The following is a 19,028-nucleotide window of genomic DNA, read 5'->3' as shown; positions in this document are numbered from 1 at the left end:
GCCTTATTTACATAACCTTTGCAAGGTGAAGGCAGTCGTCAGTGTGCTCCCGTTAAGCCAGTCACATAATGTGATATTTACATTTATTTACTTAGCAGACGCTTTTGTCCAAAGCTACTTACAAAAATCCAATAATATCAAACAGGTTTGATTTTACTTTTAGTCGCAGGGGCAGGCTCTGTGTACATGACAGATGATGGCCATTGTACGCTCACCATAAGTATAAGTCATATAATGCAGTGATAAGGAATAAGATGCTCTGGACCTTCCAAACAGTGGATCAGCTCATCTGTCTGATGTCTCGTGTTTTACATACCACAACATAATGCCAAAAGAAAAAAAAATACTTAGACTGCACCTGAATTCACAGTGCTGGGAGGTTCAGGCAGCAAATTATTAGCTGAGTGCGCTAGAAGGTTAGAGCTCAGTCAGTAAATCAGTAAATGTGACATGCACAACAATTTTCAGTCATTTAAATTGGTCCAGTGATGACTTCAGCAACTGCAGGCAGCAAATCTGACACTCCCAACGACCAGAAGTTGCATAATGTAATATTGGCTTAAGCTGCACTAGATAAGGTTTAATGTATTTGCACAGTGTAAAGAATGACTGGAGCCAGTAGTTTCTTGTGCACTGTTACATTTTTTGATAACAAACTATGTTAATAAACCTCAATAGACTGAATTTGCTTCATCAAAGAGCACCTGGAAGGAGAAGGTGAACAAAAAAAAAATAAAAAAAGTCATACCTTACCAGTTTAGTTACAAAGCTCGGACTTGATCAAGGTCTTTCCACATTCCATGGTGATAGGTGGTGGCTAGTACAATTCATGCGGGGGGTTATTGTGTCACTTGTGGACTGTTTGTCTTCCTTCATATCGCAGGTTTCTGTAGATGAAAGGCTGCACATACAAGAAGATATATTACGGTTTCCACTGCCTTAGCACACATGCTTTGTCTCATAGTAATGGCCAATCAACCACTAATCTGCAATAAATTATGGCACCTACAATTTTTTTAACAACACTCAAAACAGAAGTGCAGGTTTCATTGCAGTCAAGTGCCCTTTATTTTAGCAACAATGTTTTTAAGAAGATGGGGGGTGGGGGAGACCAAGAAGCATCGACGTTATTAGAATGGAATGTAATTAGTTATGCAGACCCCTGAAGAGCCGCTGAGTCACTAGACAGCTCACCGACAAATGGGCAGTGTGTTCGTGCTTCCTCCCTTTGTCAAACACGTCATATTATATTTTAGTCAATGGTTATGTCTCTGCATTCTTCCATTGTATCGGAGGTCCTCGGCGTCTTATCTGTACAGGGCGTTTGTCACCACACTGTGGGCCTTACCATTGTGCACTATTTGCAAACCTTCAAGTTCAATATTCAACTTTGTAGCAGGGAACACTTCAGACTCCAGATGTGAATCCTACAGCTAGCAGGCCACTAGGTGCCATCAAGTATACATAAATGTGCCACACTCGAGAGTAGAGTTTTGAGTCTCTGTTTATTACTTTATCTTCCAAAGCTGTATAAAGACACAAATCACACAAGATATGAATCATTAGCTGTCAGGTAGCAGGCAATTGGAAATTCTACTGAGGATCTTTCTTCCCTTACCCTGATGTTAAATCCAAGCAGGTCACTGATGACCCCTGACACGGCTGACAGAATGACAACACGAGTGATGTTGTAAATTAGTGGGTTTACAGTTAAGCCATACAGACGAAAAGGGGTGTCCAACTCCTGGAGTAAAAAAACAAATAAATACATACAACCAGAAAACACAATAAAAAAAAAGCACTCTGAGAAAGCCATGCAACATGCCCACTCAGAAGTGCTACTGCCACAGAAGGTGGTGTGCTTGCCCCCTTACTTTCATCAACTTGGTTGCTAGTTTCAATACATTATTCACAATATTCAGCTCTTCTTTCTTGTCAGGCTTCTTCTCCATCTTTAGATACAAATTAATCTAATAAATGATGATAAGAAAGAAAAAGTAATGGGTTTATTTTTCAGAAACAGCCTCTGTTTATAACTGCTTCATTCGTTTAAAATATAAAAATCTAGATAACCTGTTTCAATGACCTCTTAGAGTTCTCTATTAATAAATACATTCCACAAGGCCTTTGCCCTCACCTGCTCAGTCAACAAGATTGATACATTACTAAACTTCTTGTTTGTTTCCGAGCCTAGGGTGGCCAATCGCAGGAGAAATATGACCAGTGAAGTCTCCCAGACAAGCAGCTCCCAGTTATAGGTGTACTGAAGAAAAGTGTGATGGCCACGAAGAAGCTGAAAGAAATAAAGAAAAAATAAGTCTCATGTAGTGCCATCTTGAGCAAATATTTTTAATGAGTTTAACATCTAATACCAGAGTCCAACAAGGACAAAACTAAAGGATAAAATCTGTGCCAAACTGAGATTATGCCGAATTGGTTTCTAACTCCGTCAAGAGAGTTGTGTTATCTTCTTATATAATATGCTACCATGGCTGTTCGTTTGTCTGTCCAGGATTTTAAATCACCTGTAGCTTGTAAACCATTTCACCTATTGACTTGAAATTTGGTACACATATAGTACGTGACCTCTACTATTCACTTTCAGGTGATGATTTTTATTACTGTTTTTATTTTTATTTTATTGTAGAATCGACTCTTGGCAGCGCACAGCGGAGCAGCCGTTTGGCGCAATGCGTATGGTCGCTGTTCTCATTCCCTACCACCTTCACTATTCATTCTTGAGGCAGATTGAAGACTTAAGTGCCAGCTTAAGTGAAAAATTAAAGAAAACGTAATAAGTAATTGCAACACAAAAACTAACTTAATCAGTTTCAACGCGAAAAGATGCCGACAAAAAAAGAGAAGCAGCAGGCTGCTAGGGTGGAGAAAAGAAGAGCTGCTCAGGAAGCAGCAAGCGCATCAACCTCTGAGCAAGCTAATGCTAAATGTACAGAGAAAGAGGATTAAAACTAGGAATACTCAAGTCAAGTGTATTCACTGCACGTTATCGTGCAGTACACTGTTACTGGTTATTTATAATACACCATCATATAAGTAGGAAACAACATACCTTTCGTCAACCGACCTATAGACACTGGACAGGTAATCAGAAAAGTACTTTACTTTAATGGTTATGTCAGCTGAGGTGATGAAGGTGGGATTTTTTAATTACCTTATATTCGTTTATCCTAATTCAATTAAAATTTCAGCCATTCATTAAAAACACACTACTTCATTATGCACCAGCAAATCATAATTCAACTAAAAGATGTTAAATGGTCACAACATTTCTCACCTAAATTGTAACCAGGGCAAGAAATAAACTTCTGACTGATGTCACTCAGTGCCTGCATTGCTAGATCACAAATATAGGAATGTCCTACAGGTAACCATTTTGGGATTTATTTTGTATATTTCTTTGAGACCTCTGGATGTAAAAACACTGCTAAAGCCTTAACAGCAATATCTGGAGGAATACCAGACAGGATAAAAGTGTGCTATGTAAAATGAGCTATAACATCTAATACCACACAATTTATGTGAAGACTTGTATTACTTTACTACAATGAACTCGTTATTTACTTTTTCCGCACCAAAGGGTTTCTATGCCCAGTCACTATTCAGGGATTGAATGTTTAAGTGGTGCACTGCAACAAGTACTCAGGAGTCTATAACAATGACAGGCTGAACGGGTCTGTGTTACAACACAGAGGAACTATAGCAGAAAGGACAGAGCAGGTTCTTTTTGCTCAGGAGAATGCACTTTTTAATGTGGGTAGTGACATCCTCTACATGTTATACAAATCTGTGATGGCCAGCCTGATTTTCTATGCTAAAGTGTGCTGGGCTGGTAATATCACTTCAAGATAGGCTTACCAAATCAATAAGTTAATTAAAGGGGCAGGCTCAGTTACGAGATGCACACTCGACCCACTGGAGATAATAGAATGAAGGCCAAACTGAGTGCCATTATGAACAATGCTGCATTCCCCCTGAGGACTTTCAGCCAAGGAATTATTCAACAGAAGTGGGGGGCTCCTTTATACCTACGGCAGTACACCTTTTTAATGCTTCACTGTGACTGTGACAGCAACCCCGAAGTTGCTGGATGTTATGGCTGGCCTGTACACTGGTATTGTGAGTGCTGTGTGCTTTTCCCACTTGATTCTGGGGTTCATAAGAGGTGTGTTCTTGCTCCTACCCTGTTCAATGCTTGCATAGACTCTATGTAGGGCAGGGTCATAGGGTGCAGAGGCTGTGGGGCATCTATTGGTGAAGAAAAAAATCACTGATCTTGACTTTGGCGATGATGGAGGCTCTGAACTGGGCTCTTGAGAGAGTAAGCGAGGATTCAGAGTGTCTGGATTTGTGAGCATCCTTGATAAAAACTTAGATCCAGGCCTTTAATGAGTCCTGGTGCTTCCTTTTTTGTTATATGGTTGCAAAGCATGGATGCTCATCCATTGACCTGAGATGAAGACTGGACTCCTTTGGTACTGTGTCTCTTCGGTGAATCCTTAGGTACCATTGGTTTGACTTTGTGTTGAAGGAGTGATTGCTCAAGGAGTCCCAAATGAGACACATTACCTGCATTGTGAGGGAGCGTCAGGTACAGCACTACGGCCATATGCTTAAATTCCCCAAGGGTGATCCAGCTCACAGGATCCTCATTGTTGAGGACTCGAGCAGTTGGACCAGGCTAAAGGGACACCTACATAACACCTGGTTGCGGCAGATAGATGGGACTGGACCGCTTGTCTGTCTGTGGGAGTGCCAACCAGGATCCCGAGCTGTTTTGTCATGTGCTGGGTGCAGCAATGTGCTGTACCAGTGCATGCTCCCCAACTTCACCTGACATGATCTGATTGTGACTGAGACTGCTCATTTTAATAATAATTCTTTTGTGCATTGTGTTTTATAATATCTATTTATTAAGCTTCTGTTAATAAAAGGATAAATTTCCCTTTTGAGACAAATAAAGTTCTATCTATCTATCTATTTATCTATGAAGTTCATATATCCTAAACCATCTCCTGTAACTCAGTGGGAAAGTGACTTTCTATATCATCCCAAATTGTAAAGAAAGAAAACAAACACGCTGTATGAGGAGCTGCTCAGAACTTGGCAAGAACTCATTGATGCAATCATACGGTAAACATGCCGGTCCTGTGCCCAACATTTATATCTTTGTTGCTGTTTCCTTATACAAAGAACTACTCTAAACAAAGCTCTCTAGTCATTAACACACTCTAGTTTATGTGGTAATTGAATGCAGATTTTAATGGATTGCTGTTAAACTTGCTTGGTTATTCTCATTTATTTCATTGAGTTGTGTTCAGTTATAATGTTTTGTTTCCAAGTAAAAAGAATTACATTTTTTTTAAATAATGTCAATTACCATCTTGCACCAGTAGCAGATGAGGTCACAGTAACCCACACATATTTGCAAGACTATACAAATTAAAAAAATAGGAACAGATGGAAATCAACAAAGCAAAATCGCTAGTGTTAAATCAAAAACTATTTAAATAAAAACAATATGAACAAATTTGCCCTTTAAAATGTTAATTTAACACTTCTTTGATATAGGGGCATTCCATGAGCCTTATGGGGTCCCATAAACAGGGGACATCATAGAGGAGAGATAAGGAAAGCTTCAGTTTTAACTCATTAAGTCATTATACCTGTGTACAATGAAATTTGGAATGAAATTGATAATAAAAGCAGCACTAAATAAAGAAATACCTTAAATTTACAAATATACAAAAAAAAATCAGTAAAATAATAATTATCAATAAATAAACAAATAACTTCAGCTTTTGCAGGCTGAATGGTATGTGTACAGTAACAGCCTGAGGTGAGGCTTAAATCTGTTCTCAGCAGTTGAACTTGGAAGTGATGGAAGCCATAATACGGCACCTGGGTTAGAATGGGGTGGCACTGGAACTTCTTAAAAGAGTAGAAATCGGGGGTTATGTGTTCCATCCATAATAAAAATGACAAATCAGTTTATGAGAATTACTGAAGTATCACCCTATTAAGTGCTGTGTGCAAAGTTTTCACAAATGTTCTGGCGAAGAGGTAAAAAAAACTATAAAAAACATGCTGGGAGAGAAGCACTGTGGTTTTAGTCATAATAGAATTAAGGCCAAAAAGTTCTATCATGGTCTCATCAGACCAGAGAATCTTATTTCTCACCATCTCAGAGTCCTTCAGGTGTCTTTTAGCAAACTCCAAGATAGAACTTTTTGGCCTTAATTCTAAGCGGTATGTGTGGAGACAACCAGGCACTGCTCATCACTTGTCCAATACAGTCCCCACAGTGAAGCATGGCGGTGGCAGAATCATGCTGTGGGGGTGTTTTTCAGTTGCAGGGACAGGACGACTGGTTGCAATCGAGGGAAAGATGAATGCGGCCAAGTACAGGGATATCCTGGACAAAAACCTTCTCCAGAGTGCTAAGGACGTCAGACTGGGCCGAAGGTTTACCTTCCAACAAGACAATGACCCTAAGCACACAGCTAAAATAACGAAAGGAGTAGCTTCACAACAACTCTGTGACTGTTCTTGAATGGCCCAGCCAGAGCCCTTACTTAAACCCAATTGAGCATCTCTGGAGAGACCTAAAAATAGCTGTCCACCAACGTTTACCATCCAACCTGACAGAACTGGAGAGGATCTGCAAGGAAGAATGGCAGAGGATCCCCAAATCCAGGTGTGAAAAACTTGTTGCATCTTTCCCAAGAAGACTCATGGCTGTATTAGCTCAAAAGGGTGCTTCTACTAAATACTGAGCAAAGGGTCTGAATACTTAGGACCATGTGATATTTCAGTGTTTCTTTTTTAATAAATCTGCAACAATTTCAATAAATCTTTTTTTGGTTCCGTACCCACTGTGTGTGTGTATATATATATATATATATATATATATATATATATATATATATATATATATATATATATATATATATATATATATACACACACACACACACGATCTGAATGATCCGAATGATCAAAAGGAACAAAAATTTGAAAAGAAAACCTCTGACTTGGCAGTTCCAGTCCCAGTGAGGCATTAAACAGGCGTATTACTGTTGGTATAATGGAGCCTCTGTAGCGTTTCTTGACACACTTTTGCTGAGTAATTACATTGGCTGAAAGTACTCAGTGTTAATGTGTTAGAGATCAAAATAGATTAAAAGTGCACCCAGCTCTGAAAGTAAAAATAATATAGTTAATAAAAGTTGCACTGAAGAACAATAAAAGAACAGTAAAATTTTAATCAAGGTAGAAGGGAGGTTGTCATATAAGTCTGAAGTAAAGCAAGGTCTGAAACAAGTAGACATGATGCAATAATCTTTTTTAACTTGGTGGTGGACATAGTCATTAGGGACATAATATCCCCGCCCCCCCAAGGGAACAATTTTTAGTGGAGTGTACTTGGCTTACATAGGTGATATAGCAATAACTGCAAGTAGTGCAAAAGACACAGAAGAATCATTAATGCATTTAAAAGAAGCAGCAAGCAATGTGAGATTAAAAGTGAATTCAGAAAAAAAAACTAAGCAATTGGTTATGTCTAGAAAGGAAAGAGGACAGCAAAGATAAGAAACGTTTAGGAGGAAAGGAATTTCAAATTTCAAAGAACTAGGAAGTTTAAGTGTTTGGGTACACTGATACAGTTTTCATCTGTGAACAATCATGAAATTGAAGAATGGGCAGCATCGGGTAATCAATGCTATTTGCACTCCAGTATACATTTAAATCTAAGACAATAAGTAGAACAAAAGTTAGAATTTGTAAAATAATTGAAAGATCTACTGTAACATGCTCCAGGCCTATAACTTCCAGAGAAGAAAACCTTTTACAGAGGAAGGAAAGAAATATTTTGTGGAAGATCTGTAAAATCTGTGAAAACATTGGTATGGAGATCAAGAAGCAATGAGGAATTAGAGAAGATGTACCGGCAGAAATAAAAAGAGGAACATTACATTGAGTAGGAAACATCCAAAGTATACCAGAAGTAAGGGTTGTTAAGAGGAAATTTCAGGATAGACCAGGAGGAAGATGGCATATGAGATGATTGAAGAATAGGCACCTGGATGATGTGGAGGAGGACCTAAAAAGAATGGGAGTTTGGAGATGGAGAGAGAGAGAGAGAGAGAGAGAGAGAGGAAAACAAAAGACCAAAAGTGACGTTATAGAGTCCAAGATCCTACATGGCTATGGCAGCAAAGGTGATGGTGATGACTGTATTACATTGGCAGGAATATGCTCATCACCTGAAGCACTGCATGAATGTGTTGGGGCAATCCAGTCTTCAAAGGTGGTTTAACTTGATTCAGTTCATTAAAAAGATTTAGATCTTTAACTAGCACTTCAAACAGCCAATAAATAAGAAACTAACAGAATTAAAAACCTCTGTAAACTTTAATACACTGTAGAAATAAGGTTTATGAGACCTTGTATTCAGTATGTTAATTTTTTATAAAATGAAAGCATCTTAAATAAACATATTAACTGACTGACAACACAAAATCCAAAATCCGTACTAACCCCTACTCTCTCTTCTGTTCTTTTCCCGGTTTTCTGTGGTGGCGACCTGCGCCACCACTATCTAATCAAAGCACCATGATGTGCCAACACTGATGGATTAAAGGCCAGAAGTCCACGTGACCGTCATCATCAAGTCCTTCCATGAGAACCCTGAATACAATGAGGACTGATCATTTATGTTAGGTAGAATGTCTAGAGGGGGCTGGGCTGTCTCATGGCCTGGAACCCCTGCTGATTTTATTTTTTCTCCAGCCGTCTGGAGTTTTTGTTTTTTCTGTCCTCCCTGGCCACTGGACCTTACTTTTATTCAATGTTAATTAGTGTTCTCCGATTTTAATTCTTACTTTGTCTTTTTTCTCATTCTTCAAAATGTGCTATATAAATAAATGTTGTTGTTGTTGTTGACAGCAAGTTGAGACAAACCTGGAGAGGTGGAGGTACGTAATGGAGAGAAAGGGAATGAAAGTCAGTAGGAGTAAGATGGAGTACATGTGCGTGAATAAGAGGGAAAGAGGCAGAAAAGCGTGACTGGAAGGAGTAGAGGTGGTGAAGGTAGACAAATTTAAATACTTAGGATCAAAAATGTAAAGCAAATGAGAATGCAACAGAAAGGTGAAGAAGACTGGTAGGAGTGATTTGTGACAGAAGAGCACCTGAAAGAGTGAAATGGAAGGTCTATAAATTGGTAGTGAGACCAGCTATGTTGTATGGTTTGGTAATGGTGGCACTGATAAAAACACAGGAGACAGAGCTGGAAGTGGCACAGTTAAAGATGTTATGATTTTCACTCAGAGTAACAAGGGTAGACAGGATTAGAAAGATGTTTATTAATGGGACAACATGGGTGCGACAGTTTGTTGACCAAGTGAAAGAGGCTAAACCGAGATGGTTTAGACACGTGCATAGGAGAGATGAGGGGTAAATATGGAAAAGAATGTTGAGGATGGAACCACCATGCAAGACGAAAAGAAGAAGGCCAAAGAGGAGGTTTATGGTTGTGAGGGAGGACATGAAGACAGTTGGTGTGGCAGAAAATGATGTAAAAGACAGGGACAGATGGGGACAGATGATCTGCTGTGGCGACCCCTAAATGGAAGTAGCCGAAAGAAGAAAAATATTTAAGATGGAAAACAGGAAAGCCTTGTGAGACTCTAGAACAGATACTAGGCGATGCAGTTGAAAATTTCTGGATGTGATACTAATCAAACAAGTCCAGCAAACTGAAGGCCTTCAATTGTTATTGAAATTTTTAACACAAGTTTAGCCCATCCTGTCCTATTTTAAAATGTACCTAACAGTCTTCTGCGGCCTGCATTTGATTAGTGGTACAACTAATGGCTGCTTTTCATACAATCTCTACGGTTATTTTATATTGTTGGGAAGTTGACCCAAACATAATTCTGAAGGTGTAATGGCCTTCCTGCTGCTCTCTTTTCCCAATTTTTCACATTTTAAATGTATCTAACAGCTGTCTGCCACTAAGCAGGACAAGCTTTTCATGTGCCCTGAAAGCTTTTAAAACACCCACTGCTTGAATGAACAAAGAGTGGGCAACTTAAAATGGTCTGCTAAAGCTTATGAGTGTTACAGTCTGTTTTTTTTTTTCTATCGCTGTCTTGCAGACATGTTGAGTGGAACAGGTTAGAAAAAGACTAGGAGCTGCAATGATATGTCAGAAAGCAATGTCTCACAGTAAAACAAGTCCTCATTATGACATTGTAGGTGTATCTTCTGAGGGCAATTTACAAGTTATTGATAATTTTTTTTAGCTCGTTCGTTTCCAAGAGAACATTAGCTATTTTGTTCCTGCTTTTTAACTTTTCCTCAGGATATGACAGAAAACAGTGTAGTTTTTCCTTGTAATAGAAGACAGATGGCAGTTGAATGTAGCAGCTACCCTCTGTGCATTTTCAGTAAATTATTCTGTGAATCAGATGTGGAGGGTAATTCTTTTATTTTTGTAGCTTTATGAAGCAATGATAACAATATGGTAATTTATATGTAAAAAATGCAATAGTTACTGTTTTAACATTAAATGGGTCTTTTCTGTATAACAACTTCTTATTGTTACTCCTCACGCAAGGAAATGCTGTCTGAAAAAATGGGATGGCCAAATGGGGAAACATTAACCAAAGCCAAAATCCAAACCAGAGACTTGTCCTACCATTTGTCAAAATCAAATTGCTAATCAAAATATCATAGTAAGGAAAACAAAAGCAAGTCAGGAATTGACAAAACTTAAACTCTTAACACTACATAAGCATTAAAGATTGTTTTCCATAGCTATCCACAAAGTTGGATGACGACGTGTCTGATGTGCCACTTTTTTACAGAGTTGTGTTGATGATGTTAATTACGTCAATTCCAGAGACACACTCCAAGGCAACTGACACCAAAATAGCACCCATGGAGAAAACAAAATGTTGATGAAAACAACACACATTAATAACAAAGAACAACACTGATAATAAAAATAAATTGCAAATATGATGCCGCGTCTCAAAAGGAAACCATATTAGGAAATAACACTATTAAAAGAACCTGAAACAAGCACTCAGTAAGTTTAATAAACACACTAAATCATAACACATAATAGAGAACACCTGTTCTGTAATAACTAATAATAATTCTTTATTTCTTTAATCCCCTTGGGATTAATAAAGTATCTATCTATCTTTACATTTATATAGCATTTTTCATAGTGAGTAGGGAGTCACTTCAACCACCACTAATGTGCGGACCCCACCTTGAATGATGCAACGGCAGCCATTTTTGCACCAGTATGATCAACACACATTAGCAGTTAGGTGGTGAAGTGGTGAGAGACAGTTATCCAATTAGACACAAGGGATGATTAGGGAGGCAGAATAACCAGGTTGTGAATGACAACTTCAGAACAGCAGGATACACCCTACTCTTTACAAAGGATGCCCAGGGATCTTTAATGACCAGAGACAGTCAGGACCTTGGTTTTATGCGTAATCCAAAGGACAATCGTCATTTTTACAGCACGGTGTCCCTATTTCTGTACTGGGGAATTGGGATTCACATTCAGACCACAAGGTAAGCACCCCTGTTGGCTTCACCAACACCTCTTCCAGAAGCTTTTCCTGGTTGGTCTCCCATGGAAGTACTGGCCGGGCCTGAATATGCTTAACTTCAGGTGGATGATCTGTGCAGGTGGCATGGCTGCTGGCATAATGGTGGGTTATAATTACCAAAAAACAGGATGTAGTACATAAAGTTGAAGTGAATTTACATCTTTTTGAGAGCTATTTGTAACTATGTTCAGCGGCCACTTTATCAGGTGCAGCTATCGAGTATCGGTGTTCAATTAAAATTAAGATTAACGTTTGTCAAGAAAATATTACACACATTATTAAACTACCACTATCAGCTCATACCATTGACACAAGGCAGGATGGATTCAAGGATTCATGCTGTTTATACCAAATTCTGACCCACTATCAACATGTCACAGCAGAAAGATTTATCAGAACAGGGGACATTTTTCCCCTCATTTTCAATTGTTCGCAATCACATGTTTTATACCGCCTCATACCCAAGGACATCTGTCAGTGTAGCTCATCCATGTCAAGGTCCAATATGTTGTGTGTGCAGAAATTCCTTCTGAATAATACTGTTGTTTAAAAAACATGTTTACTTCTGTTAGCTTAAACAACTCTGGTTATTGTTCTCTGACCCAGACACTTGCAATGAGTGTTCACCCATAGAACCTCCCTTTACTGGTAGCTGTTTGTATTTATTTGTTTTTGTTATTGCTTTGCAAACTCTTCAGAAGGTGGTGCCTCAAAGTCACAGGAGGGCACCTTACCACAATCAAAGTCGATTATATCATATGTCTTGGCTATTCTAACGTTTGTTCAAACAGCAAACAAAAGCCTCCTGACCATGTCAGCATGCTGTATTGAACTGCAGTCACATAATTGACTTTTTGGAGAAGCTGGCTATTTGAAGTAATCAAATCTAATGAAGAGACTGCTCAGGGTATGAAAGCTATGTAAAAAAAAATACAGCATGCACCCTGCCATCACCAAACAAGATGATCTTAGTACATTGTAAGATACTGTATGTATTTTATAGGAATACTAGCCAAAGCCCGCCGTAGCATACGGCAGTGTAAGAATAGGAATGGAAAACGGTGAGAAAGGAATTCAGTATAACAAAGGCTTAGGGAACCAACGTCGCAGTATAACAAAAATAGCAAGGAGCGAAACCAATGCTAATGGTCAAGAGAGTACCTTCCTGTAGCAGGCTACGGAAAACATAGACATATACTGTATAGATAGACGCCGCATTCACTGTGTTGCCCAGTCGACACGATAAGTCAGCGCATCCGCACTATTGCAAGTGGTAAAAGTGGCATTTAAACTAATACAGGTAGACGTGGAAACCGGGTTTTCTGATGAAAAAACAATAACGTTTTAAACAGTATCGTTTACGTACAACAGATTTTGGCGAATCGTTTACATGCAATTATTTATATCCATTTATACATTAAATGTGTGCGTATCTCATGGTCTTAAGAGTTGGTGGGCGGGGCTCTGTGAGTTGGCGGGCGTGGCTTTCTATCTTGCGTGCGCTCTCTGTCTTGCTTGCCCTTAGTTAGAGTTGGCTGGCAGGTCTCTGTGTGTTGGCGATTGTGGCTCTCTGTCTTGCGTGCGGTGTAAAGTCAACATGGCTCAGAGGTGCAAGTGCACTTTTGCACAGACGAAAGCGACTGAGGCTTTTGTTTGGTGAGTTGTTGCGTGCCTTGAAAGTGACGCTGGACACGGGAGGATGGTTACAGTTGGCGTGCGTGGCTCTGTCGTGCGTATCCCATGACGCGGTAGGAGGGGTTCTTTTGAGCATATCCCATGGTCTTAAGAGTTGGCGGGCGGGGCTCTGACTTGCTTTGCGCTCACTGTCTTGCGTGCCCTCAATGAATTATATATATAGATAAAAAACATCCACTTCTGGTGGACACCAAGTTTTCTCTTTAAAAAAATGCTAAAATACAACATTAACAGAAGCGAATAATAAATAAAATGATGAAGATTAGTTTTTGAATAAAAATACATTGTTTCACAAACTGTTATATATTTAACAATATAATATTCTGATTCTAGCATTGTGTCCCAATTATCCTTTCCTTTGGATTTTTTTTTTACAAAACCAGTCAGTCAGTTTGTCAGTCATTTTCTAACCCGCTTAGCCCTGAAAAGGGTTACAGGAGTCTGCTGGCACCTATCCGAGCTAGCATAGGGCACAAAGCAAGAACAAACCCCTGGAAAATAAAGGACTAAAATGATCTTGGGAACAAATAGGCACAATCAGCATTATTAGGAACACCTGTTCAATTTCTCATTAATGCAATTATCTAATCAACCAATCACATTGCAGTTGCTTCAATGCATTTAGGGGTGTGGTCCTGGTCAAGACAATCTCCTGAACTCCAAACTGAATGTCAGAATGGGAAAGAAAGGTGATTTAAGCAATTTTGAGCGTGGCATGGTTGTTGGTGCCAGACGGGCCGGTCTGAGTATTTCACAATCTGCTCAGTTACTCGGATTTTCACGCACAACCATTTCTAGGGTTTACAAAGAATGGTGTTAAAAGGGAAAAACATCCAGTATGCGGCAGTCCTTTGGGCGAAAATGCCTTGTTGATGCTAGAGGTCAGAGGAGAATGGGCCGACTGATTCAAGCTGATAGAAGAGCAACTTTGACTGAAATAACCACTCGTTACAACTGAGGTATGCAGCAAAGCATTTGTGAAGCCACAACACGCACAACCTTGAGGCGGATGGGCTACAACAGCAGAAGACCCCACCAGGTACCACTCATCTCCACTACAAATAGGAAAAAGGCTACAATTTGCACAAGCTCACCAAAATTGGACAGTTGAAGACTGGAAAAATGTTGCCTGGTCTGATGAGTCTCGATTTCTGTTGAGACATTCAAATGGTAGAGTCAGAATTTGGCATAAACAGAATGAGAACATGGATCCATCATGCCTTGTTACCACTGTGCAGGCTGGTGGTGGTGGTGTAATGGTGTGGGGGATGTTTTCTTGGCACACTTTAGGCCCCTTAGTGCCAATTGGGCATTGTTTAAATGCCACGGGCTACCTGAGCATTGTTTCTGACCATGTCCATCCCTTCATGACCACCATGTACCCATCCTCTGATGGCTACTTCCAGCTGGATAATGCACCATGTCACAAAGCTCGAATCATTTCAAATTGGTTTCTTGAACATGACAATGAGTTCACTGTACTAAAATGGCCCAATTGAGCATCTTTGGGATGTGGTGGAACGGGAGCTTCGTGCCCTGGATGTGGATCCCACAAATCTCCATCAACTGCAAGATGCTATCCTATCAATATGGGCCAACATTTCTAAAGAATGCTTTCAGCACCTTGTTGAATCAATGCCATGTAGAATTAAGGCAGTTCTGAAGGCGAAAGGGGGTCAAACACTGTATTAGTATGGTGTTCCTAATAATCCTTTAGGTGAGTGTATTTCCCACTTTTCTTCAGTGGGTCTTAATGCAATATGTAAAAGCAGCGATATAAAGCCACACCCCATTACAATTAGCATAAATCCGTGCCCATTTTCTCCATCTAAGATCTCATGTCCCATAGCACACCGCTCACAGTGCATCAGAAAGGCAGTATGAACAGTGTATTTTACATATACTCTCCCCAAAACACATATCTAACTACACTGTTACAATCTGCCATGATATTCCTGTTGGTAAACAAACCAATGTCATACTTATTATACAGCAAGCCAAAAGAAGTACTAGAAAAAGATTTTTGTAAGCTGTACTTGTTTGGTTGTTTTTAAAATCAATAACTGGAATATGCCATAAGTGAAAAACAATTTATGAAATGATGATTTAAGACAAAATATTTTCTGCAAAAGAGAGAATATTAACCATGAAACCTTCCATCCACCTATCCATTTTTTAACCCACTAAATCCAGTTAAGGATCGTGGGGAGTTGGGGCTTATTCTGGCTGCATTAGATGCAAGGCAGGATATTTTAGAGAACTAATCTCTCCAGAAACAAACCTGCATTTCTAACATACTGCTTAATTCGAGCTTAATGAAAATGGACACCTCTTCTGTCTAGAAAAAGAGTTATAACAATCCTCTTAGCTGGCCTTTGCGGACAGCTTGCTTACCAATAACAGGCAGATTACAAATCATTTACGTACTCAGTTGGTGGCCTCCCCAAACCCCACTTTATACCAAAGAGTTGAAGGCCACCTACAGTATAATTGCACATCCCATCTACAGGATTTACTTAAACACAGGCTTTGAAATGTTGCACACCGCACACTAACCTGGGCACAGCAAATAAATGCAATAGAAAGAGCCAGCAAGAATACTGAAGAAACAATGACATCCACAGAACGCTGGGGCCCTCGTCTCTGCAAGGAAATGATAGCCATCACAAAAAAGGTAAGTGCAGTACAGCCAAAAGAAGACAGGGTGCTGACAGGAACTGCTAAAAAATAGACCTGTTTTACAGTAGCCAAAGTGGCAATCTACAGCCACATAAAAAATAATTAAGTAGTGAGTCATGGGTGTCAAGAAATGGATTCAAAGTAACTTAACCTTAAGGTATGATCGAAGAGAAAGCCAAATCTTAATGTTCTGCACCGTCTTCAGCCGGAAATGGGGAATCTCGGATTTCTTGGCCTTGCGAGCTGATGTGAGGTGACTGAACAGTTTAGCAAAAAGAAGTCGCTGCCGGAAATAAGCATGCAACAGTTTAGAAGACATGTTTTCAAATACTTTCACTCCAAGGATTTACCAAGCAGCTAAAATGAACTACTTTTAAGTGTTTTGAGAATGGGGAAGATCATATATAAATAAAATGAATCATGATTACTTAATGCCCTTTTCACATCACTCCCTAAGCCCTTTTATCCTCCCACTTCTCCCTTGTATTTAGATAGAAACTGTATCTTGCACACCAGTCACCTGTTTGTAGGTCCTCTCTGCAACACACATAATGAAAAAGAAGAGCCAGGTCAAACACATCCTTTCTAGAAACAGGATTGAGGAAAGAATGCAGGTAAGGCACTGAGAAGCACCTCCAAAGGCAACATCCAGTAGGTCGTAAACTGAGACAGTAGGCAGTGAGTCCAGATCCACATGATGAAATGTACGAACGAGAAAAGGAAGCAGTGTCAAGATCAGTGTGATGATATGTCCCAGTACCTGGTATCCCATTCCTTGTTGAACTTCATTGACCTATACATGAAAAGAGGGGTAGAGACACTTTTGTCAACATAAAATATCACGCCTGTTGGGCCCCTGGCCCATCATTCAAACTAACTCTACTTCGCCTTACACCAGCACTCAATGTTCATCATTCACAACAGTGGTAGGCGTACCCGGCTCATGATGAGTCCACTCATCTCTAAGATGGACATTTCCACCTTCTTACACTCATCCCCTTCCCAAATGAGAGCACTAAGTCTTTGTGATGATGGATTGCAATTCTGTAGCCAGAAAAGATGACTCTGAAAATTACAGAAGCACAGAAGCCCAGAATCATTTTTAGCAACTCTTGTTCACAATTATATGACCAAGGACAAAGATTAACACTGGTTTGACAAGAAAAACCTGTTGGGTGGTATCATCCTGCTCAAAGGGTTTACCAGCGGCCCTTATATGCTCTTGCTCACTGTCACTCGTGTAAGTGGATAGATACTGTGGGCCTTGAAGAATATCTTCCCACAACATATCATCTGTCTCTGATCCTGGGCGTGTGCTCTCTGAACCTCTTCGACCATGAGTCTCCTGTCCAGAAAAAGATGATTAGGCATTTAGAGAAACCCAAACATTCTCTAAAGACCCAAAGATACAAGCTAATAAAGAATGAATACATGGGTAAATTTTATAAACCTGTCCAGGCTCTCACACACACGCACACTCACAGGTAAGCAAGAAAAAAATGATAAGAAAGGACCATTCAGCACAACATAGCTTAGCAACTGGCATGTGCTTAATGAGCTTAAACAGAACTTCAGGTCAGGATTTGAAAGTCCTCAAGGTGCTGCAGCTTTCGGTTTAACTGTAAATACATTAAATAAGTTAACTACATGAAGAAATATTTTATGAGAGTCTTGTGAAATTACCTGTCAACCACATTCAAACTGGTACCTCATGGTACCTCACTGAAGAACTTATTTTAAGGTAACAGCATAATAAATCAAACCTACCGATTCCTTCCTAATTTTAAATACTACTGTCATTTATCCTTTTGTTTACCATTTGTTAAAGCTTTATCTGTGTTTGCTTAGGCTACTGTCACACAAACCAAAGCGTGCCTGACAGCCACAGACAGAAGCTGCCAGAATTGCACAGAAGGGTACACACAAACACATGACAAACATGTGTAAGCATGCTGTGAGATAAACCGAGACAGATAGCCATCATATTGTATACACACAAACAGACGCATGAATGAGGTCTCTTGCAAAGACAAACACGAAGCTCAGAAGAAATAAGTACTCTACTTGAAAAGTATATTTTTAAAATATGTAAACATATGAAAACATTATTCTCATTTCAAGGGGCTACTAGAGTAATGTGACCTAGTTTAACCTAATAAATAACATTGAAAGATGGGACATTAGAATTATCCCTTCACCAAAATCTTCTTATATAGAAAACAGTAAGCCCACCTCTAGTTTATTCGTATACTAAACTAATTAAAAAGTTGTTTCTAATGTGCCTTGTTTGTGCTGCATGAGGGAAGGCAGGAAGTGTTGAACCTGGGGAGGCAAATTGGGCTGGCAAAGAGAGGAGAGCTATTCTCATATTTTTTTTTTTCTTTTTCTATCATCTCAGATTTTTTTTCCATTCCTATTAATTTGATTAATTTGGCATATTACTGGTTGCAGGATTTCAGCATATTAAAATTTTTAACAGTTAAATACAAGGTGGACAGAATATCAAATTCTCAGAATAGCTTAAAGCTTTTAATTACAATGGACAACACATACTGTACGTACCCCTTGAAAATGTTCACATTTTCTTATCATACAATATTGAATCACAGTGGATTTAATTAGGCTTTTTGACAGTGATCAAAAGAAAAAGACGCTTTATTGTTAAAGTGAAATTTCTGCAAAGTGGTTTAAATTAATCACAAGTATAAAACACACAATATTTGATCACATACTGTAGGTATTCATTCTGTTTAATATGACATTTCTAAGTCACAACTGGTGCATCCAATTAGTTTTAGAACCATAGAATTAGCTCAATAGAAATTGTCTGCCTAGGGTTTCAATTGATTGTAGTATAAGTATAAGTTACCTGTAAGTAATTTGGAAGGTTCAGGTTGTGGTGAGTCAATATGGCAGTCTAACCAAGACATAGAACAAAGAACACACCAACCAACTCAGTGAAAAAGACAATGAAAAGCATAACTCGGGGCATGG

At 39.2% G+C, this 19,028-nt stretch overlaps 1 protein-coding gene across 2 annotated transcripts in view; it reads right to left on the bottom strand.

Annotated features, from left to right (window-relative positions):
• Positions 1 to 1,040: 1,040 nt before the first annotated feature.
• The window catches only part of LOC120526238 (protein PHTF1-like), a 96,287-nt gene continuing 78,299 nt past the window's right edge, over positions 1,041 to 19,028 (bottom strand). The window contains exons 12-20 of one of the 2 annotated variants that reach the window (XM_039749301.1): positions 17,203 to 17,379; positions 16,971 to 17,099; positions 16,555 to 16,827; positions 16,186 to 16,317; positions 15,912 to 15,998; positions 2,138 to 2,293; positions 1,875 to 1,970; positions 1,619 to 1,744; positions 1,041 to 1,526 (exon numbers count right to left, since the gene is read on the bottom strand). In XM_039749301.1, coding sequence (XP_039605235.1) covers positions 1,509 to 1,526; positions 1,619 to 1,744; positions 1,875 to 1,970; positions 2,138 to 2,293; positions 15,912 to 15,998; positions 16,186 to 16,317; positions 16,555 to 16,827; positions 16,971 to 17,099; positions 17,203 to 17,379 — 1,194 coding nt within the window. In that variant the 3' untranslated portion in view covers positions 1,041 to 1,508. The remainder of the gene's footprint in view (positions 1,527 to 1,618; positions 1,745 to 1,874; positions 1,971 to 2,137; positions 2,294 to 15,911; positions 15,999 to 16,185; positions 16,318 to 16,554; positions 16,828 to 16,970; positions 17,100 to 17,202; positions 17,380 to 19,028) is intronic. The other variant, XM_039749302.1, reaches the window with a different exon arrangement.

This window comes from Polypterus senegalus, chromosome 3 (assembly GCF_016835505.1).
Source record: "Polypterus senegalus isolate Bchr_013 chromosome 3, ASM1683550v1, whole genome shotgun sequence".
NCBI lineage: Eukaryota > Metazoa > Chordata > Cladistia > Polypteriformes > Polypteridae > Polypterus > Polypterus senegalus.
The sequence above is the reverse complement of the archived record's forward strand: the minus strand, read 5'-3'. Positions and strand labels throughout refer to the sequence as shown.